Source organism: Emys orbicularis, chromosome 9 (genome assembly GCF_028017835.1).
Source record: "Emys orbicularis isolate rEmyOrb1 chromosome 9, rEmyOrb1.hap1, whole genome shotgun sequence".
NCBI lineage: Eukaryota > Metazoa > Chordata > Testudines > Emydidae > Emys > Emys orbicularis.
Genome location: NC_088691.1, coordinates 79,324,531 through 79,348,380, shown reverse-complemented (window position 1 = coordinate 79,348,380; position 23,850 = coordinate 79,324,531). Strand labels below are relative to the sequence as shown.

General features: G+C 41.7%; 1 protein-coding gene across 1 annotated transcript; it reads left to right on the top strand.

Moving 5' to 3' along the window:
• Nucleotides 1-7,128: 7,128 nt before the first annotated feature.
• Nucleotides 7,129-22,254, top strand: SIAH2 (siah E3 ubiquitin protein ligase 2). The gene is made up of 2 exons (XM_065411050.1): nucleotides 7,129-7,533; nucleotides 21,543-22,254. The coding sequence occupies exons 1-2, from the start codon at nucleotides 7,129-7,131 to the stop codon at nucleotides 22,098-22,100; spliced, it is 963 nt and encodes a 320-aa protein (XP_065267122.1). The 3' UTR covers nucleotides 22,101-22,254.
• Nucleotides 22,255-23,850: the final 1,596 nt, after the last annotated feature.

The window sequence follows — 23,850 nt, the reverse complement described above, 5'->3', positions numbered from 1 at the left end:
CTCAAATTTGCCGCCCCTGCAAATTTGCCGCCCTAGGCCTAGGCCTTGTCGCCCTAGGCGATAATACGCTGCTGGGCTGACCCCTGGTTCTTGTGTAATGTGAAGGGGTAATTAACACTTTCTTATTCACTTTCTCCACACCGATCATGATTTTATACACCTCTATCCTATCCCCCCATAGATGTCTGTTTTCTAAGCTGAACAGTCCCAGTCTTTTTAATCTCTCCTCACATGGAAGCTGTTCTGTACCCCTTATAATTTTTGTTTCCCTTCTCTATACTTTTTCCACTTCTAATATATCTTTTTTGAGATGGGGCAACCAGAACTGCAAGCAGTATTAAAGGTGTGGATATACCATAGATTTTTATACTGTAATTATGATATTTTCTGTCTTATTATCTATCCCTGTCCTAATGGTTCCTAACATTCTGCTAGCTTTTATGATTGCTGATGAACATTGAGCTCAGGTTTTCAGAGAACTATCCACAATGACTCCAAGATCTCTTTCTTGAGTGGTAACAGCTAATTTAGACCCCATCATTTTGTATGTATAGTTGCGATTGTGTTTTCAATGTGCATTACTTTACATTTATCAACACTGAATTTTAGCTGCCATTGTGTTGCCCAGTCACCCAGTTTGGTGAGATCCCTTTGTAACTTTTGCAGTCAGGTTTGGACTTAACTATCTTGAGCAATTTAGTATCATCTAAATTAATTTAATTTAGTATCATCTACTTTGCCACCTCACTGTTTACCCCTTTTTCCAGATCATTTCTGAATATGTTGATCAGCACTGGTCCCAATACAGATCCTTGGGGGACCCCATTATTTCAAAACAGTGTATTTTTGCTTGTGGTTGAATCTCTCTTCTTACCAAAATATTTTTCCTCATTTGGGTACACACACTGAATTGTTGTAGAGTTGTGCCTGAACTTCTCTTCATTGTGAAAACTGACCATTGATTCCCACCCTTTGTTACTTATCTTTTAACCACTTACTGATCCATGAGAGGAACCTTCTCTTTTACCCCATCACTGCATACTTTGCTTAAGAGCCTTTGGTGGGGGGGACTTTGTCAGAGGCTTTCTGACAGTCCAAGTATATTATATGGGCACTGGATAACAAACTCACCCCAGGTGTCACATAGTTGCTCCTCCTTCATCTAGAAAACACCCTTGCAAAACTCCCGTTTGCTGCTCCTATTTACTAGCCAACGGCAATGTTGTCTTCAATGAAAGCAAGCTCTCCCTCAACAATTGCTTAGGGCACTTAATTCACTCTGAAATTAGTGAAAGTTTTTAAGTATTCAAAGAATTCAGGAGAGTGAGGATGGTATTGAGATGAGAGTGTAGAATGACCTAACACTTCAGTCTTTGCTCCCCCTGACCTCAGTGGGAGCTTTGGCTGTGCAATGAATGCAGGCTTGGGCCCTGTAATTGTAAAGTCGTAGAGTTTTAAATTGATTGAAAAATTCAGAGAAAGAATACTAGTGTAGTCGCAGACATGAAACTGCAAGATCTGAACTATTCAGTCTTTTTTACTGTTACAGTAATGGCAAGCACTGGCAGCAATGGCTTGCAGTGAAGGGACCTCTCATCTGATGGAGTCAAGGACAGTGAACTTTCAAAAGCCTCAGCCACGTATTTCAAAAACTACCTTATTTCAATTTAAATCTCACTGATCCTGTGTAGTGTGTGGTTGAGTGACATTTTGAGAACATACAGACCATGATCCTTGTAAAAGGCAAAGCCTCTTGACTAAAAAAGAGAATGAATAATTGCTACTGCCTACCTTGCCCTCTTTGCATTCTTGAGATGATTTCACTAAAAGTATGTCTACACTATGAAGACTATACCAGAAAAACTATGCCAGCCTGGCCCTGCAGCCTACACCAATGGAAGGGGTTTTACTGTCAGTATAGCAACACCTGCATGACGTCAGCTACATGGACAAGGCATTCTTCCACCAACATTACTGTGTCTACACTGGGAGTTATGGTGGCATATTTATGTCATTCAGGGGTGTGATTTTTTCCTCACCCCAGACCGCCATAGCTTTGCCAATATAGCTTTCAAACGAAGACCAAGCCTGAGAAAACATACATCAGAGAAAATCTGTGATGATCTGAGAATGTCCTGTGGCGATTCTAGCAACCACTGACACCAAGATTAAGGCCATGTCTACACTACCACTTATGTCGTCAAAACTTATGTTGCTGAGGGGTGTGAAAAAGCACCCCACTAAGCGACATTAGTTTTGCCAGCATCGGTGCTTCGCTCCAGTTATTCTACTTGTAGTACTTCAGTTTCTGAACTTTCTGTGCTGACTGCCTTTTATTTGTCTTGCCGTGCAGTAATTATCTATTCCCGATACTGTTTAAATGAGAGTTTTATAATTATCTAAATTATTCTAATATTTGGTCAGTCTTTTCTAGATTTCTAATAATCAGTGGCTCACCTTGGAGTCATCTGTGACTATAATATAATATTAGCTATCTAATAATATGTTGATTATTTCAGAGTTTTATCATCACAGAAGCACAGGACAGACAGAGGACAAAATACAGTAGTAAGAAAGACATTTTGTTCTCTCTTCACATACCTGGTTATTTTCCTCTATTGTTAGCTACTGTATGGGAAGCTATGAATTTCGCCTATAAAGGCCTCAGAATCAAATCCATGACTTCTTTAGTCACTTTTACAGCCACACTTAAGAATATTCTTCAGGCTATTATACTTCTTAGAAGTTTGATTTGACTCTTTTGAGGAAAAAAATGACTAAAAAACTGTTCAGAAAATCAACTGTTCAGAAAATCAAACAATCAGGGAAAAGTTGGGAAAAGATTTGCAAAGGCACAAATGGGAATTGGGTGGATGAATACCCAATTCCCATTTGTGCTTTTGAAAATTTCCCCCTACATGGTTTTCCCCTATGATATTGCTAATGAATGTCAGATGAAATGCAAGCTCTTTTCACTATGTATTACTGAATTATGCATTATTGAACAGTTTACTGAAATGTTAAAAAAGTTGTAAAGTGCTGTATTGACATTAGAAATGCACGTACTAATGCCAAAAACATGTTTTCTTCTTATCAATTATATGATGTTGTGATTTTACAGGGCAGCTCAGGACTCTCTACAAACATGGCAAAAAAAATGATCTCCAATGCTTGGAACTATGACAATTTCCTTTTAATCTAAATTCTGTACAGATAGTAACTTAATTAAGAATCTTGCTAGTGGCTAAAGTCAAGAATGAGTCATGCAGCTGCTCATACCATAGCAACCTTTCTAATTATACCATTACAGGTGTGGAAGTAGAGAAAGAACTGACAGGGATTTGAAGGGGATTTCAAATCCACGCAGTCCCCTTATGTGAGCAAGAGTCAGGCTAGCTGTAACCCTAATAACGCGAGATTTGTAGAAACGAGGATTGTGTGAGGCAAGTGGGAAAGAACTGTATGAGAAGTTGTTGCGACCTTGTGTTAGATAAGTATGGAATGCAGACTATAGTCTAAATAGAGGTGAGGAAAATAAGATATCAGGAGGACATATGTATAAACAAAATGCAGCTGTTGCCCATTATTGTATGTAACAAAAGGTATAAATGCTTGCTGTAATTGTTTACCTGAAGAGAGACCTGTTCTGCTCTCTCCCTCCACGCAATTGCTAGAGAAATAAAGTATCTGACTTGCTGCATCCAACCTGAGAGTGAGAACTCTGTTTTTCTCCGACACACTGAAGGCCTAACAAAAAAAAAAACCAAAAAACAAACAAAACAAAACAACCATGTAAGCTTCCATGAGGTAAGGAACTGTTCCTTTAAGCACAGGTAATCTCAGAGTCAAGTTACAACAACTCTTTGGAAGCTAGTCTCATTTTGCTGACAAGGCAATGCATACTTGTTATACCACTCCTTCAAGACTAACTGATCGTTATGATGGGTTATGCTGAACATGGGCGCTTGTACATAGGAAGTAGTTCAGTATTATTTTTAACCTCTACACATGGTCATCAAACAAAAAGACAAACAGACCCATCCTTAAATTTGACTCTTTACTATCATCAAATGTATTCCTTCTTTTTCCTCCATTTCACTCAAATTTTAAAGAGGCACTGTAAGATTATTTCCCCCCACAACCAATGTTTCCTCACTTCCGTAATATTATTAAAACTGAAGGAATTTTGAAAATATCAAATTTGATTTTCTAACTTCGCTTAGCGTCAACAATGAAAACACCCAAATCAGTTCCACTTTCTGATTCTCATGCACTATAGGAAAATATTAAACGTAAAGCAAAACAACAAAACATTCCACCACCACCAAACTCTGTTTTGTCATTAGTTCTTTTTAGATTTCATGAAAATAGGCCCCAATCCTGCAAACACTAATGTATATAAACAATCCTGTTTACATTTAAACATGAGTAGTCCCACTGAAATTTGGGTTACATCCTCATTTGATGTATTTTTAATTTATTCATACATGTTGGCAGTTTTTGCTGCATCCACTCCTGAGAATGGATTTCATACAAACAATTTAATTTCAAGCACCAAAATCACAGAGATAACAGTAACAAACTGCCTACTATATTCTTCTACTGGTGTCACAAGGTGTTCCATGCTACAGTCAATACTATATTGCATTTTTCATTCTGGTATGCAGATGATACAAGTCTATTCTTTTTCTATCCTTCCAGGAACTGCAGCTATTGACTTCTAGAACTGGACTATAACAGACTTGTTCATTATCAGCTGATGCATTACATGGTTAATCAGAGTATATAATGGAAGGATTTTAAGGTAGCTCTTGCTGAATCGGGGACAATTGATGTAGCTGCAATGGCTAAATGGATACAGAAGGAAATGCAGGAGTTTGCGGCTCTCAAAATAATGGGATCAGAGCCTTAGCTTGTAGACAGGGAAATCTTGAGACAATCCAAAAACATCAGCAAAAGTCAATTTCTAAAAAGCACCAAAGATGCATTTCGTCCTTTTCAGTATTACCGTGGCTAAGTGCTTTTAGGTCTTTACCCAGAGTTCCAGGGCAACAATAGTCCATAGCCCAGGGAATACTTAAGAGTCACTCTCCTTTAGGCAAGTAAGATCCTTTGATCCCATTTTAATGAGAGGAGATATGCTCTGAAAGGATGCTGTGTAAACAAGATGCAATCAATAAAATATGGGTAATTTCATTAGGCCGTCTTCTTTAATGCAGATTCAGTAATGTCAGAGTCAATTGGTTTCATGTTCACTGGTTGGACAGAACAAGCAATCTTCCAGCATTTACCTCACCAAATGAAGAACCACTGGATAATACTTAATTACACTTGCTTTGGCCCTGGTCCTGCAAACTCTTAGGCATGTGCATAACTTTAGTCAAGTGATTAGTATCAAAATTATGTATATACGTTAGTGTTTGCAAAACAAGGCTTTCTAACTTTCACATCCCTGATGTTAACTGCAGAAAATATTGAAAAAGCAATCTGAATTTTACATTATCTTAAAATCTGCCAAAGGAATTTTTGAAGTGATTATGTCATGTGTTCGTGTAAAGTTAGAATATATGGTGTGACTGCTATTCATAAAAGACTTGTGTAACATGATTTGAGATTAACTTAAATTTTAAGTGTGTTAAATGTGCCAGGGTGCATAGCACCAATAATCCATTATGCGGGAGGATGCCTTTACTCTATTTGCCCTCTCACTCTCTGTCTCTCTCTCTCTCTCTCATACACACACACACTTGCAATTCCAGCAGACCCAGAATCATAGAACTATAGGTTAGAAGGGACTGCAAGGGTCATCCAGTCTAACCCCCGCCCTTGTCAAGATGCAGGATTTGTTGTGTCTACAGCCACATGCCACACACACGGTCGTCATCTACGAGCAAAGGGAATGCATGGGAAACATTAGCCTCCGCCCCCCACCTACGTATGCAGTGTGCACTCCAGCAAAGCAATAAGACGTGGCTTTTACATCAAGCTTCCAGTTGATGAGTCACACATGAGTGGATCTGTTGAACTGCAACCACATTTCACCTAAAAATGAATTAGGTCTCCCACAACGTGCGCTCCTTATCAGGATCAGTCTCTCTCTCACGCACATAGTACACGTGTGTCAAATCAGCAACATACATGTTTCAACGCAAAACATGGGTGGGTGACAGCATTAAAAAAATATGCTGTTGGACTAAATGCATCCCACAGCATGCACGAGATTCCGAAGTGACGGAGACTCGTCACAAAAAAGCCCTTATGCAGCAGGAGCCTTGGTGTAGCCTTACTCTCACAGCCACGGGACATTTTTAGACTAACTACCATAACCGTGCGGTGCAAAAACACTAGCTCTGCCTGCCACCGTGTATCGCAATTAGTCACCCTACCCATGAACATCACCCGCGTGGCAGCCCCTCCACCACCTTTTATTCCTGCAAAGTGCTATAGTGATGGATGCATAATAGATCACAGCTCCCTTGGTGAAAACTCGGTGCTTTCTGTGCCGTTTCCCTCACTGGATTGCGCCAGCCATGTTAGCAGCCACGCAGTCCCATGGAGACAGGCAGAGGCGGCCCTCACCCCACCACTCCCGGGCGGTGGAAGGGGGCTCCTACACGTCAGACACGCCAGTGTGGGCCTGCCTCCCCCGGTGGAGTGTCAGCAAATGCCTTCCTCTTCTGCTCGTGCAACTCCTACCCCATTTCCTCGCCCACCCCCGTGTCTTCTCTTCCTTCGCTGATCCGAGAGCACTGCAGCCTGGGCGGCTGGGGCATGCTCAGTAAGAGCCAGGCACTGGGAGCAGAACCCGCCGGGGAGCAGGCTTCGGCGCTACACCCTCTTCCTGCCTCTCGCTTGCGTCAGATCAATGTTGCAGACGCTGAGCTGAAGACCCGCGCGTGGCGCGCTCGGCGGGGCCCCTCTCGGGCTGGTGGCCGAAGCTCCCCTCGGAACGCTGGGACATCTCTCTGGAACGCTGATACACTTTGGAACGTCCGCGGCGTCCAATCGGCTGCTGGCGGCGGCCCGCTCCCGAGAACGGCCCCGGAGCCGGTTTGTTGCGCGGGTCCCGCCGGGTTTCGGTGAGTGGCCACCCAGGTGCCCGCAGTTCGATGGTTGGTTCGGACCGCGATGAGCCGCCCGTCCTCCGCCGGACCCAGTGCTAACAAACCCTGCGGCAAGCAGCAGCACGCCCCGTCCCCCGCTGCTGCCCCCACTGCCGCCGCCACCATCTCGGCTGCCGGCCCCGGCTCCTCCGCGCTACCCGCCGCGGCCGCCGTGATCTCAGGCCCGGGAGGAGGCGGCGGCGGCGGGCCGGTCTCGCCTCAGCACCACGAGCTGACCTCGCTGTTCGAGTGCCCCGTCTGCTTCGACTATGTGCTGCCCCCGATCCTGCAGTGCCAGGCCGGGCATCTGGTGTGCAATCAATGCCGGCAGAAACTGAGCTGCTGCCCCACGTGCAGGGGATCCCTGACCCCAAGCATCAGGAACCTGGCCATGGAGAAAGTGGCCTCGGCTGTCCTCTTCCCCTGTAAGGTAAGAGCATCCTCCAAGCCCCTTTCCTGCTCTGGCCGACACGCTCCCAGGGGTGACTGGATGGAGCTAAACTCCTTGCGCCTCTCTTCATCCCCGGACCGGAATGCTGCTGTCACTTCTGTAGCGCGACAAAGCAAAGGCTCCTCCAAGAGCTGCCAATAGGGAGCCCTTTCCCCCGGGTCACTAAGAAGGGGACCTGCCCTCTCAACTCCCGAGATGTCACAGAATTTTGCGGAGAGGCGAGATCGTGAAAGTTTCGCTTCTTCTTTCCAGATTCCAGTCAACAGGAACATTCTGCACCTCCCCGCCATACCAGAGGGAGGCTCCTGTCCTAGTTATTTATATGGCTATTAAACAAATCCCTGCCCCCTTTCCCAGCAGAAGCAGGAGAAGCTCCCCACATCAATAGGAGCCCGAGGAACCCCCGTAATAGCCTATCACCCCATTCCAGCAGAAATACAGGGGGGCTTCCACTCCCAGCTCTGTCAATAGACATATGGCCTCGTGCTAGGAGCACAGTTCCTTGCAGGAGAAGGGTGGGGGGAACATGAGCAATAAGAGTACAGGGAATATATATCCTATTGTTCTTTGTCTTAAAGATACCGACAGCGTGGCTCTTCTGCATACCTGTTTACAAATTAGTGCTGCTGCCTTGCCTTGCCTTAATCCTGTTTGATAGCCCTGCTGCTGCACAGTGGCATTATGCGTAACTACACCATTAAGGCTTAAACAACCAACTATGAAAAATTACATAAGCATCTAATTTTTAAAAGTAATATCTCACACAGAGACCTCTTTCACACTGCAGAGGGTTTAGACCATCCTACTGCATATTCTTCATGCAATATACTGCTTCTTTTGTTGGACAAATGCCCATCTCTAATTAAATCACTGGAAAGAAGTAGGGGGTTAAGGTTTATATAAGTAGGCCTGTGATTTAATTTGGTGACTAAGAGGGACACAATATATTTTAAAAGTCATGATCACTGAATACATTTTACCTATTTGTTTAGAACACTATTATAATTCCAAGAGATCAGAGAGAAAAAAATCTGTCCTCTCATTTTCAGTTTGCTTACTTTATGCCTATAGACAGCACTTTGGTATTTAATCAGTTTCACATCTTTCCCTGGGCATGGTCCTCTGTAGTTTGTGTGGGTCTCTCTTACAGTAACAAGGGACAGAAAAATATATTTTAAAAAATAGGTAATTTGATAGATAGACCAAGGGAATCAGGGACAGATGTAGTACCTGAGACTACTGTTCACTCACTTCTGTAATTGATTAGATTTCAAATTGACAGTGCCCTTTTAAATAAAGTGTTGATCACTCCTCCAAGCACAATAAGCCCCAAAGCATACACCTCTACCCCGATATAACGCGACCCAATATAACGCGACCCGATATAACAGGCCTGCACAACATGCGGCCCGGGGGCCGCATGTGGCCCGCGTGGGCTCACTGTGCGGCCCGCGGGGGGTGAGTAGGCAAGTGACAGGTGAGGGAGGGGGGCTGAGGAGGCGAGCGGGCGGGCAGTGAGTAGGCGAGTCAGGGGTGTGGGAGGCTGAGGCGGCGGGCGGGCGGGCAGGTGAGCCAGCGGCAAGGGAGGGGGGCTGAGTAGGCGAGCCGGGGGGGTGGAGGACTGAGAAGGCAAGCGGGCAGGCAGTGGTGAGGGGTGAGTAGGCGAGCCGTGGGAGGGGGGCTGAGGAGATGAGCGGTGAGTCAGTGGCTGACCTGTTCTACTGATCTGGTCTGGCTCCCATCCCCTCTCCAAAGGTTGCAGCTGTCTGAAGGTGCCTGCCTTCCATGCCTTCCTCATTCACACCTCATTCATTCAATAGGGCAATTGATTACAAAGTGGGGGGAAGATCTTATTCTACTTCTAGCAAAAAGACATTTTTCTTTTACCTTAATTATACTACCTTAGAGGCCCGCTATAACATATTACCAAGGTTCAATACCGCTGTTTCGGTGGGGCAGCCATGGGGAAGGAGGGTTTGTTTCCGCGGGGCAGGTGGCGCTGGGGTGAGGGGTTATTGGGGTTGTTTTGGGAGGGGCTGGGTGGCGCTGGGGGGTGGGGTTTCGGCCCTCAGCTGTTTTCTTTGGAGTAATATGGCCCTCGCCACTTTACGAGTTGTGCAGGCCTGCGATATAACATGAATTCGGATAGAACGCGGTAAAGCAGCGCTCTGGAGGGGCGGGGCTGCACACTCCGACGGATCAAAGCAAGTTCGATATAACGCGGTTTCACCTATAACGCGGTAAGATTTTTTGGCTCCCGAGGACAGCGTTACATTGGGGTAGAGATGTATTTAGAGAAGTTTCCTTTGAATTTAAGAGCTTTGATTTTCTTTGATGTGGCTGTTCATTGAAAGTAGATTGTGTGAAATATATCTTAAAATATTTCCTTAGGGAAATAAGCATACAAGGCATACTCTACAGATTCTTGCTACACCTCGCAGAACTTTGATTTTTACAAACAACCCCAGATCCTGCAGTTAGGCTGCACGCAAGCTCAGGAGTTCATATTATCACATCTACTTGAAGAACTGGGGCAATAGGAAATATTACAAAAGGAATAGACTGTTTTACTCCATTGTGTTAATCTAGAGGCTTGACTGCAGTTGATGCTTATAGTGAATTTTCCTTCTGGTTGGAAAAAGTGACAGCAGGCCATAATGGCTGCTCATTTTCCACCACCTTGTATGTCCTGTGTTCTACAGCTAAGAGTATTTTTGTTCACTCCGATTTTCCAAAGTGAGGCTTGTCCTTAAAACTCCAGTTTGTTTTACATATTCCTTTGTAAGTATTTTTTTTCTCATGCCCTGCCACTATTTAAGGTTCTGTAGTTTAGTTTGCAGGGTCACAGCAGCACTCCAGAAGTGATATTTACCCCAGTTCTTAGTGTCTGTCATCATCTGTTTTTTAAAACATTTTATTCTTACCTAGAATTCTTACTCATTGTGCTCAAGTTCTAATGCATAATGTGTCCAATCTAAAGTATCCCACCCACCCTCCAAAAAAGTGAGAGCTCTTTTAGACAAGGACCTGGGACTTGATAGCAAGGTACATAAATAAGTGTTACTGATGATGTTTTCTTTCACTAGAGGAGTTAAGTCAATGCTGGGTGGAAAGTCACTAACTCCTGTTCCACCTTTGCACTGGTCTCAGTGTAAAATCTGAGGTGGATTCTATGATCACGCTCTGTTAGGAGCAACAGAGGGTCCTGTGGCACCTTTAAGACTAACAGAAGTATTGGGAGCGTAAGCTTTCGTGGGTAAGAACCTGTTCTTAAATCCTGGTTGGGAACATTGAGGGGATATTGCCAGAACATTAGCTGTTACAGCATAAAAGTTGCCTTGTGCTGAGAAGTCTTTCAGGCCAGGTCAGACCCTTCTCTTGGCCAGTGTCTTGCCAGTCAATTCCAAAAAGCTATTAACCAGCTAGAGAAGCTGTGAGGAAGTTGTGTTTCATAAAAATATTACAGAAAATCCCATGTGTACTTTGCATTGCTACCCAGAGGAGGAAAAAGAGTTAAGCCTGCTCTTGGGAGCAGCACACAGGACATGAGGTGTGGGTGTTGCCTCTCTGTCTGGGCTGCAATGAATAGGGTTGTTGGGGAACTGGTTGGAACCTGTTGAAAGCAACCCCTATTAATGCAGAGTCCAAAAGAGACAATGGAAAGCCTCAGGGGCCGGAACATTGACACCTAGGAAACAATGACCAAGAGGAAGGTGGTTTTCTCCCCACCTCTCAGCAGGGAAGCTGAGCAGAGACCGCAGCTTGAGAACAAAGAACTGATCTGGGACAGGCAGGAGTTAAAGGGTTGGCTTCTGGAAGAGGCTGGCTGCTCTCACCTGGGTGGACAAAGAGAGAGAGAGCCTGAGATGGAATCCATTAGATTAGAGCTTGGCTTTCTCATAGCACTTGTTTGACCAGAATTGACAGAACTTTTCTCTCTCTTTGCTAACCCAAGGACGTTCAGGTTCTGTGTGTCAAGTGACTAATAAATTGTTACCTTGTTTAGAAATGGGTGCCCATATCACAGCAAATGCTCACTGAGACCATTGCGCCCAAAGGGTACAAGCCTCCTGCATGAGTCTGGCTTGATTAGATTCGTTAAAGGGAGCGACAGAGAGAGACAAATATTCAGGCTTGGAGACCAGGGCCTGTCTCTGTGGAACTGTGTGACCCCGGGGGATTTGGTATGCTTAAGAGTCACTCCCAAGAGACTGGTCATAGGCTAGAGAGCAAAGACCAGACCCTATGAATCCATGAATGAAGCAAGAATGAATGCATGAGTATTTGGTTGTGTGACTGTCTCAGCCAACTGCATTTTTTGGAAATCTAAAGTTGTAATAAACATTACTATTGCTGGATTTCCTTCAAGAATGATTTTAAATTGCCAAGGGGAGATTGATGCGCAAGAGGTATGATAATCAGCACTTAATTGAACTATAGTCTAAGTGAATTTACATTAAATTCCATTGCTACCAAGACCGAGAGACCTGATTGTTTGCATTTACGGGAGAATTTCCAGGATTTTTCTGAGATTAATCAAAAACAAACAATGGCAGGTTTGTTTGGCAGTTTGTAGGGGTAGATGCTTTGTTGGTTTTCAATTTAAATAATATTTACTGTGAGCTTTTCTTTCTTTCAAGGCCTCCTGAAGTTGTGGGTCTCCGACTGCTGCTCCATGCAATGCCCCAGTGTACACTAAGGAGGTGACATAATTCTCACAGTGGAACTCCACTGCTATACCTGTGAAGAGTCTGGTAAATGCCCTTTGTAGTACAGTGTATGTCTGGCTCTGCTAAGTCTCCAGTTCATATTTTTAAAGCTTTGCAAACAGAACACGCACTGTACTAAGAAGAGGGCACTTACCTGACACTCGATAGGCCAGCAACATGCTTCAGCAGTGTGGAGCGTCATCCATCACCAGCATTAAACGAATTTCACTGAATTTTTTTTTAAATATTGATTATTGTCGTTCTAGTTTGCAGTAAATTGGATGCAGAATGTCTCTCTTGTTCTTAATATTTGGCACAGTCATCCTGCAGTTATGAAGTTAGAAGTGTTTTGTGAGGTATCTTAATTCTGTTTTTAAAAGAACTATTTAACCATGGGAATTGGGGCATCCGTCACATCTCTTCAGCCAATTTTCTGCAGTCCTTGAGAGAGAGAGTGTGGGGGGGGGGGGGGGGGGAGGGGAGGCAGGGGGGATGAACAAGCTGTCCTGTCACTAATTATAGTTGACATCTTTAGATTTAATTTGGAACTTCACAGTTTTTCATGTAGGCAGATTAAATATTCAAATCTTACTGCATTTTTAAACTTTTTTTTTTTTTTTTTTTTTAAACTTAGTGAACTGTTCTGAAGTACATATCTTTTCCAATATAGGTTTTGGAGATGCAATTCTAATTCAATTATTCTTAAAAGTTTAGCTAGAGATCCTTTAACCCTTTACACTTTCATAATGTCTCAAAGTACCTGATAGACAGCTAAGCCTCACAACAATACAATAATGGCTGAAGCCAATAGTGGTTGTGACACCGAATGGTGTTGATTCTCTTCGCTGTTGAATGTAACTTCATGACAAGACCTGAGAGAGAATGCTTGATAACAGAAGCAGGCAGAACATAATGACCCAGGTTGAACAGAACACTTGTTAAGATCAGTACTCTGATGAAGGGTGCCATGGGATATTTATGGCCATTAATCTGTATAACCTCTGAAAGCCAGTCCATAGCTGTATAGTGCGCCATAACAATCTACAAGATTCATTACTGACTCAGAGGGAAGAATGACACCTCCTGAATGAATCATCAGTGCCACTTACTGCAACATTTTAAGTTCAGTGACAGTCAGTCATTGGTTGGGACACCTATTTAGCTTGTGAACTAGATCACAGGACAAGGTGGGATGAGTTTAGGTGTTTTATTGAGTTTTTTTCTCTCTGTTCAGTTTTCAAATGAGAATTAATCTCATGATTGTAATAACATGGACTGTAGAACTAAAACACAGCTTTTCTTTTTAAATCCAATATAGGAAGAAGTTCAGAGAGTCAGATGCCTCGCTGTGATGCATTCTTGGCCTAAAAAGAACAAAACATTCCATGCATTCTTTTCAGATATGCTTGCTTGCCTAGTTTTCATTTTTTTTAAAGTGTCCTGTCTTAATCTTCCGTGACAGTATTTCCTAGTTGCCCTTAACGAAATCAGTGCATCACCCACAAAGCAACTATTCTGATCACAGTATTACAGTTCATGTTGTATTGAAACTGACTAAAGGTCCATCTAGGTTGAAAACCTGTCTGACTAGCCATTGCCAGGTTGGACTTATGCTTTATTATTATTATTGTATTTAATTTATTTATTGCTGCTTTATGATGATTAAAGGAGGCCTGAAAGGGGTGCGTGAATGTAGGTGTTAAATACTGGAAATGTCAAGGCTTGTCTTTTGTTGTTGGAGAGCATCTTGGATGACTCAGAAATGGGCACAGAAAGCTTTCTGAGACCTTAACTGAAAGTATGATTTCCCCCCCCCCCAAATTTCAAAAACACTTACTTACTTGCATGTCTCCTAGCGGTAGGAAATACTGATAAGCGATTACAAATCTTGATGAAAACAGCTCCCTCTACTCAGGCTTTCCTTTAATCAAGCCATTTTCTCTATTTTATAGTGATATTTTTAGCAAAGCAAATACATTTAACCACTTCACTTTACAGGATAAAACAAAAGATGGGCTTGTTGATTCTTTAATCAAGTTCTTTTCTCTCCTGTTCTTTAAATAAAAAGGTGTAACCAATAAAACCTAACAAGATTTAAACAGTCTGAATAAAAAGCACCTCATCTCTTTGAGTCAAGTTTCTCCTCTTTGGTATATCTGTTATTAACCTATCAGTTCTCCAGTTGGCCAGAAGCTCTCAGCAGAGACAAACCCTGACTGACTAATGTAAATAAAACCAAGCAGAATTTTTTTTGCACCTTCTTTAAACATCGTAAAGAAGCAAGAAAATGTACACACACTCCCTTCCCCACCCCACTCCGTTTTGCAGCTCAGTTATCTTGCTTTGGATAGGGTAATTGGAAACATTAAGTACATGGACTTTAATAGTTCAATTGGAAAAAAAACTTTCCTGCAAACTACTACTAATTGTGAGACAGAGACAATATAAAATAAGGAGTGGAAGGAAACAAGTAGAAATCATCTTACTCTCTGTTGGGCACTTATATCCTTCCCCTCTTCTCTAGAATTGTCTCTGACTTTCACTTTGGTCTATTTCTGGGCAATGAGTCCCAGCAGATCCACTGTTGATCTTCAGTGCAGATGCAGGGCAATTCAATTCACAGGAAGTTTCAACCTAATAGTTTAAGTGCTGTGTCAGTATAAATTTGGGAAGGATGCTAGCTATAGTGATTTGAGTCCACATATTCTGTAAAGTGTTCAATCCTTGCTTGAAACATATATGGATGTGTAGATAGCACAAAGTTAATTACAAAGCTTAACTTTGCATTTTGGAGCCTTTACTTCTGTTGCAGTTGAGGAAACCATTGTTCCAAAATTCTTCCCAATATTACCTTTGCAATTAACTTATCTTGCTTGGTATGTTCTGACCTGCAGAGCTGCTCTGATACCATTAACTCTGACTGGGAAAAGGGGAGGGATGTAGCTTAGATTGGAAGATGAAATAATTGAGGGGGGAAAAGGCATGGGGACTGGATATGTCAGAAACTTACTTGGTGATGGGATTTGGAGCTTTTCATCTCTGGCTTATGAGTTCAAATGCAGTCTGAGTGACTGAAAGCTGTTAAAGCTGATAGTTCAGTTGCCTGTGGGAAATTGGCTGGGACCTGATTCTGCATTTCTTTATGCATCCAAATCTCCTGCAGGAAACATAGAATTGGGTCATTGCCATATATATATGCACCAGTTAGTACAGGGTCTGAAGAGCATGCCAGAGGTGGATACGAAAGATGGAGTAGCAAGTAACTACTCCTCTATCTTCCCTAACTGTTGGAGAATGGGGAGAATGCTGGGGTTTTCCCAGGCTGATGTTTCTGCTCTTTGCATAGGAGCTCCATCCTTCATCCCAGCCTCTGGCTGGTAGGAATCTGCTAAATTGAAAATCCTACTTCCTACTAGCTGTTGGAAAGTAGAAGGAGCTTTCTGCCTCTCACTGATAGAAAAGGGGTGGAAATAGTAAGAATCTCTCCTTTCTACTCCTCTCTCAACCTCTCTTTTTATGTGGGAGAGGGGGTTTCTTTCTTTACCATGAGTAATTTCTGTGCTGCTGCACATACTTCTCCCAAACAGCAACAAAGTGAAATTAACCGGAGTATTTTCCACTGGCATTTGTCTTCCATACTTAGAAAGCATCTATTTATTGTTTTTGCAGTGCCCCAAAGTGTACAATAGAGAAAACAGCAAGGTTTATAGGAATAGGGTCATGTGGTTTCTTAGTTATGGCCTTAGTTATGTGCCCATCCGGATGGGTTACAAAGGCTTTTTGAAAATATATAGAACATTATATAATTATCTACTTGCTTCTTATGGACATTATGAAAGAAGTGAGTCTTACAAGACTTAGTGTTGTCATTGAAATTTTAAAATACTTACGGAATGCTTTAGGCACGCTTTTCACAACTCGAAAAGCACATCATCCTCTGACTCAAAATCCTTGTTAAAGACATACTAAAATATCATCTTGCTATCTTTCCTCTTTTAAATAAATATGGAATTGAAATGGTTAGCTGTAGAAAAGTGCTGTTTAGTCAGCGAGGCTTTTTTTTATATGGATTTAGCTTCTCTTGTGGTCTCAGGTGACTTTGTAATGATGCTGTAGACTGGAGAAAATAAACCTTGTGAACTCACAGCTGTATGAATGGCTATTAAAATCTAATTAATTATACAGTACTTGTGTGAGATTGCAGTAGTTCAGTTGCTTAGGAAGCTGAAACGTGGCAATGTGGCCTAGCGAACTGAGCAGTGCAATGTGCTTTTTTAGATGAACTCTTTATTCAAAAATTTGCAGTGAAATAATTAGAGTTTTAAATGCTGCTGTTTACTTTGCGCTATAAAACCGCAGTGACTTCATATAATTACACGTCAACCAATATTTGTGTCTTCTACAATATTTGAGCATTACCTTTCATGATAGTACTTCCCAAACAGAACCATTCATTCATGCCTGAGTGATCATTGCTGTGGCCATAGAAATGACACAACCCTGCACTCCTGATAGTGTTAAAACTCATGCTACTTCCTGCTTGTGTTTTAGTTTATGATAGAATTTGCTTCAGATTTATACAGCCACAAACTTAGTCCCCTTGTATTAGCTTTGAGGACTCCACTGGAGGGAATGTCTTGTATACATTTGTAGCAAACTTGCTAATGGGCAACTACATGGAATGGGCCCAGTTACATTTAATTCGAATATATATTTGAAAACATTTTAGGATTTTCCCCCCATTGCCACATGAATGGGTTCTTAGTGATGTGAGTAATTTGATTTAAGAATACATTTTGCAAATTAGGAAGGAAATAGATTTCTGTATTTTTCATTATTGCATATATTCCAGGAGTCTCAGGGAAGTAAGTGGCTTGATTTTTTTCAGGGATTTTAAACCCACATTTCCCGACATCACTGGGAATGGTGGTGCTTGGCACTTTATGAATTTAGACCACAAGTCCATTAGACATAGAGATGTTGTTTCAAGAAATATGCCAGTTGCAGATGTTGCCTTCCAGCTAACTCTACCACCAGATAATCAGATGCTTCTAAGCCCTCTAAAGACAAGTGTACTCATTACAATAAAACCTGATAAACTCACAGTATTGTGTAATTAACTTTTGACTGGAGAAAAAATTTGAATTTCCCTCTGTGCTTCATGGTTACATCGCAACTTTATCAGAAGTTTACATAAACAAGGCAAACTAAGTCTGACTGTTAACATACATAGAAAAAATAATCTTTCATTGGTAGACAAATATGCGACCCTTAATTTTAATTGTCCATACCCAAATAAACACATCACATAGGGAGGTAGAATGACAGCTTTCCTAGTCAGGTAAATATGCCAGCTGTTTGGCATTTCATATTTATGTGATGTATATTATTTACTCTCTACCCGGTGATCTAGCACTGATTCTGTGTCCCATGACTTCAAACCTTATTTTAAATCTTTCAAAACTAGAAAGGTAAAACAAGCATTCTCTCGCTCTCAAGTGCATGGTTGGCTGGTTCTTGCTCACATGCTCAGGGTCTAACTGATAGGCATATGTGGGTGAGGTCAGACAGGAATTTCCACCAGGTCAGATTGGCAGTGACCTTAGGGATGGGGGGGGGGGGGGGAAGGGGAGGTTTGCCTTCCTCTGCAGCATGTGGGTATGGGGCACTTGCCAGGATTATCTCAATCATTTTACTGCCATTGTAGGCGTCTCAGGCAATAGTGCCTGTCAGTCCCTTCTATTTTCTCACTGTGGTGCATAGTACTTTAGTATCCTGTGGGCTGTAATACTTACGTCTAATTTCAGTTGTTGAGGTAGTGTGGGAGTACGGGGTGGTGTTGGTGGCCTATGATATAGATGACTTGGTGGTCCCTTCTGCCCTTACGCTTTATGATTCTGATCTGAATTATTTATTACATTTGCCCAAGATCTAACAAGAGTCTAACATCAGATTATACTTTCTAATTTTAAGGCACAACAGGTTCTTTTAAGGCTTGCAGGACACAAGGCTGTGAAAGAAGTAGATGATGTTTTGACATTTTTTTTAATAGTTCCAATTCTGCTTTCATTCTCTATCTTTTCCTGATGGATGTTTATTTTCCCAGTATTTACCCTTCTGATATTTTATTGTTCTCATGTTTTGTTTTTTAATGTATATATTAAAAATATGTGTATATTTTAATGTGTATAGTGGCGCCCCTCTGCATTGTTTGCACTGTGCTGAATCGACGTTGATCGTTCTGAATGAAGTTACTCGCTCAGTTTTACATAAAATTGTTTGGCCGCTGCCTAGTTTAACAGTAGCAGAAAATGCAGCTTTGCTAGAGAAGCAGAGGTTTGCCAAGGGGGCTATAGAGCTAGCTGCTTCTAACCTAAGACGCCTGCTAACAAATGGAAGGTACTGGAGTATACAAGAGACTTTTGGGATTCAGGGCTGTGACACCCTATTTAACAGGCTTTACTCACCTACGGTGAGAAAAATATCATTGTGGGTTGGGCATCAAAATCTATATTTAACTGAATGCTTCACGTGGCAGGGATGAGGTCAGAAGCTAAAGCAGCACTCTCACATACCATATAATTTTGGGCAAGGCTTATCCACATCACCAGCGTTCACACTTTTCAAATACAGAACATTCATCAGGAAACTCCTATTTAACCCTTTGGGGGACTGTCCTTAAATGACAAGTAAGAGTGTTATGCCACGAGAGCAGCTTCCCGGCAACAACGCGCAGTGGTTGGGGGCTGTTCAAAGTTGGTTTTTAAAAAACATGGTAAGTGATAGGCTATGTTTTTTAAAAGAAATGTAAAGTACTTACAGCGATGGTTCTTCTAACAAAACCACTGCCCCTTCACTGGTCTTTCTCTAAAATACTGCTTTTTCTGTGCCAAGAGCACAAATATAACTGAACTTTAGTTCTCTCTTGCATTCTGTTTTGTTTTAACTTCCAAACAAGTGTGTCACTATCATAAAGACTTTTTTGCACCATGAGCCACAATCAGGCTAAAATCTTTTCCTGGGAAGAATGCTTAGGCTAAAGACTGACTTGTTTCATGTCTGCCTGCACCTATCACTGTGTGTCTGGAACAATCTGCTGTTGTATGCATACGTGCGCAAACAGCAGCGCAGCAATCCTGACAAATTGCAGCATTTGGCCTCAATTGTGGCTGTGCCCTTTGACGCAAGGACCCCTTCTTTCTGCTGTCACTGTGGTGGTGCAGAACTCATGGCTTGTCTGCTCACTGGGCACACCTAAACAAATCTCTTAGCAGAGGATTAAACAGTGGGGGGAGGGGCGGATACAGTAAATGCAGAGCTTCATTAACTCTTTAGTGACATCTGAAACAGAAGTCTGTACTCTGGTGTTCTTCCACTATACATGTTAGCAGCATGATAGGTATAATAACTGAGATGACATTGAATCTAAGCCCTTGTTTCTCAGGCATTTAACCCTCGGAACTGAAATTCCTTTTGCTTGTTCTGACTGAGAAATAGCTGTTTATTTTTTAAACATTTGGGAAAATTGCATTTAACCTTGATTTTTTTTAAAATTGGTCAGATAATTATTAAGAAACAACCCCTTTTTTACTTGTTTATATCACCAGAAACTCTCTCCAGACTTGTTGGTATTTTTGTATTTGGTATTTAATTCAGCTTCTAGATCACTGAGTTTGCCATTCTTACACCTAAAGCTGGTAGCTTAGTCCTAGGTCCCATTCCTTGGGAAAGAGACCATGCTTTTTTGTTTTGGTTTGGTGTTTTTTGTGCTTCATTTTGGTATCACCTCTTAACTCCAATGATTAGGAAACATTTTGGATAAAGGGTATTGTGTTAAAGATTCAACTCACCTGTCCTGTTAGCATGTAAGATCTTCTAATAAACTTCTAAGGTCCTCCATCAAATCTTGACATTCCTGATACTGCTAATAAATAAAAATACCCTTTGGGGCCTTCTTTGTATAACGTATAAACAAAGGGTGCAAACCCAATTTAAAAAACAAAACAAACTTTTGCAGGTCAGCATTAACCTTGTTCATTGTGAATCTTCCCTGATCAGCTATTTCTATTCCTTGTGTGAAGTTCCTCTTACCATGTGTCTTTGAATGTATGATTTCTAGAGTTCTGACTGCACAGCCAAGTATATTTTTCTCTTCCTTCTGAAGGAAGTGTAACCATTCCCCCTCCACACACACACAAAAACCACCACACCGGCACATCAGTGGAAACACTTGATGATACAAAGTCAGGAAACTCCAAAATGCACTTTTCATGAGGCCCTTACACAAGGGCCAAGTACTGGTTGCTATGAAAACAGTCACCTGACATTTCCTGTGTTGCATATAAACTTAATATATAACATTGTGTATCCCAGCAAAATGACTCAGCTTATTTGGTAGTGGTTGTTTTTGGACTGGTCCCTAAATAGAGACCGGGAATAAAATGATTGTAAATAAATCAGTGCATGAAAAAGATAAGGGATGAGGTTGAGAAAGGAAGTTTGCCTCCCCTGTTATGCTCCTGTCTGAGACATATTCATTAGCCTGGTGGAGAGTGAAAACTCTTGCTTAATCCATTTTCTTTTGAATTATAGATATACATATTGTGGAGGGCTTATAGCTGTCAGTGTAGAAAGTGCTCTGGCTCGTCTCACAGCTATGACAACGGTGATATTCAGGTTCTTGGCTGAAAGGGAAAAGCTTTCCCATTAAGGGACTGTTGCTGTGTAAGGGTGAAGAAATATGTGCTTTGTTTAAGGAATGTTGAATTTGCTATAAGAATGTAAAGGTGCACTTTCTGGTTTAAAACAAATAAATACATGTCCTTACCTGTGTGGCTCAGGGACTATTAAAACAGAGAGCTTTAAACAAAAATCTCACTTATTAGGCTTTCACCTTACTTGTATGGTAAAAATAGTCAGTTTCACTCTCTTTGATTCTCATGCAGTGGCAGAGTGAGACTGCAAACATTTAAATTAAAATCTTTCATTGAATGGGACACAAATTCTAGTAATGCTGCACTTTCTAAGAGTGTGTTCTAATAGAATATTCGTGTTTATCGAAGGGCTTGCAATTCCCATTTAAAAGCATATGAAGCAGGAATCGATTTGGGAGTAAAATAAAGCTCAGCTCTGAATCCAGAGCACTTAAAAATATATAATGTAAAATTTAGAATGAAATGAGGGCTCTTACTGATTCTGCATTTGCAGTTCACAGCTGGGAGCTTTAGAACATTAAATCTGGATGTATATCTTGATGGCCTATGTTTTGTCTCCTTCCAGTATGCCACTACAGGCTGTTCCCTGACACTCCACCATACAGAAAAGCCGGAGCATGAAGACATCTGTGAATACCGTCCCTACTCCTGTCCATGTCCTGGTGCCTCCTGTAAATGGCAGGGCTCTTTGGAAGCCGTGATGTCCCACCTCATGCACGCCCACAAAAGCATTACCACCCTTCAGGGAGAAGACATAGTCTTTCTCGCCACGGACATTAACCTGCCAGGAGCTGTCGACTGGGTCATGATGCAATCTTGCTTTGGTCACCATTTCATGCTGGTGTTGGAGAAACAGGAGAAGTACGAGGGTCACCAGCAGTTTTTTGCTATTGTGTTGCTCATTGGCACTCGCAAACAAGCAGAGAACTTTGCATACCGACTGGAGCTGAATGGTAACCGGCGCAGGCTGACCTGGGAGGCAACACCCCGCTCTATTCACGATGGGGTGGCTGCTGCCATCATGAACAGCGACTGTCTAGTTTTCGATACAGCTATAGCACATCTTTTTGCAGACAATGGAAATCTTGGCATCAATGTGACTATTTCTACGTGTTGTCCGTGATTATATCCGTGTCGTAAGTGAAACCGAGGGTTGTCTGGGCATAGTGCTTTACATTCTTAAGGGTTTTTTAAAATGATCTTCAACTATGTCTTCATATATATCTCTTAGGATTCCTAATTTAGCCAACATTTTGTAACAACTTTCTCTTTGGGTTTTAAGTCATGGCTAACCAGACAAGATGAGCGAGTGTCCTGTCAATAATCCGAACAGGAAAAGGGTTTTTTTTAGAATTCTTGGATGCTTTTTGAAGATTTTTTACCACTTTTTAAAAACAACAGAGCTTCCATTAGACATATGTCTTTAATAGACTTGAGGGTCTATTTTTCTCTTTGAAGTGCACCCAAAGCTTCCCTTAAGAGGAGTTATCCAAGGGGAAAACAGGCACCTCTTGACTTACTCCCCTGTTGGGCTTTTAAAAAGAGAATAAACAAATAGCTTCAAGTGTGGTACCCATGAGAGGTTATTGTGACTCAGAGAGGAACAAAAGGTACTTTGGTATAGGTTCCCTTGCTGCTCTGATTCCCTCTTCTTTATTTAAAAAAAAAAAAAGGAAAGAAAAGGGGAAAAAAAAAAAAAAAAAAACAGTTGTGTGGGCTCACTTGCTGTGTCTTTAAAAATGAACCAGGCCTGATCCTGCAAAGCGTTGAGCATCTTCTGCTCCCATTCACTTTGTTTAAAGTTGAGTATGCCTGGAACATTTTACAAGGGCCCTGGATCAGGTGCTAATAAAGCAAGAGGCGCATATCTAATAGTTCTCAAACAGCTAGAAGTTGATCATATAGCGGTGCATTCAGGTTGTTTACATATGGCTTCCCCTGGAGACATACTTGATTATTGATATTGTCAGAGACTGATTAGAATAATATAGTGAAAGCTTTATGACCAGTGTCATGTCATTTGCTATTTAAGTTTTTGTTGCCATATTTACTTTAGTTTTTTAATAAATATTTTGCAAAAACAACATTGTGTGGCGTGTTTAATTGATGGAGGTGCCCACATATCATTAAAGTTTAATTGTGTGAATTTATGGTGGCAGCTGTTGTTTTCAAGATGTTTTACTCTCTGTACATGTAAATTTTCCCTTGTGCTACTGTGAATTGAGACTACATCCTCGCTCTTAACTGTCATTTACATCAACTTTTAATCTGAATCAAATCAAAGGAAAGGATACCACATTATGGCCTGATTCTGTAAGCTCTCCACAGACAGAACTTCCATAGACATCAGTGAGAGTTCCACATGTAAAAGGTTTGCAGGATTGGGACTACAGTTTTATTATCCAGTTAGGTTATATAGAGAAAAAACAGAAAATAAGCAGATTTAGGTCTTTACACATGCTGCTTCTTCCTCCAGAAAGGGTCTGAGATCTAGCAAATCACCTTCTTAGAGAATAGTAGAAATCTGGCTTCCCTCTAATAGCATAGCAGTGTCTGTGACCATATAGGACAATATACTCTGTGCTCCAAAATGGAAGAAGAATCTAATATTCCAGGCCAAATGTTTCCTTCCTTTCGGTGATCTAGTTCATATGGGGAGGGGGGCCCCTGAACAACTTCTTGAGAATGCAAGATTGTACTCCCAAATACTTGCCCGCATTATAATCCACCAGAACCAATAGTAGGAAATGGATTAGTTTGTTTTGTGGTTGAGGGTTTGTGAGATCATGCAAAGAACTCCCTGGAACTATTATCTAATGTTCAAGATCCTGTTGGTGGATCTCACTAGCATAACTTCAATGACTTCCACTGAG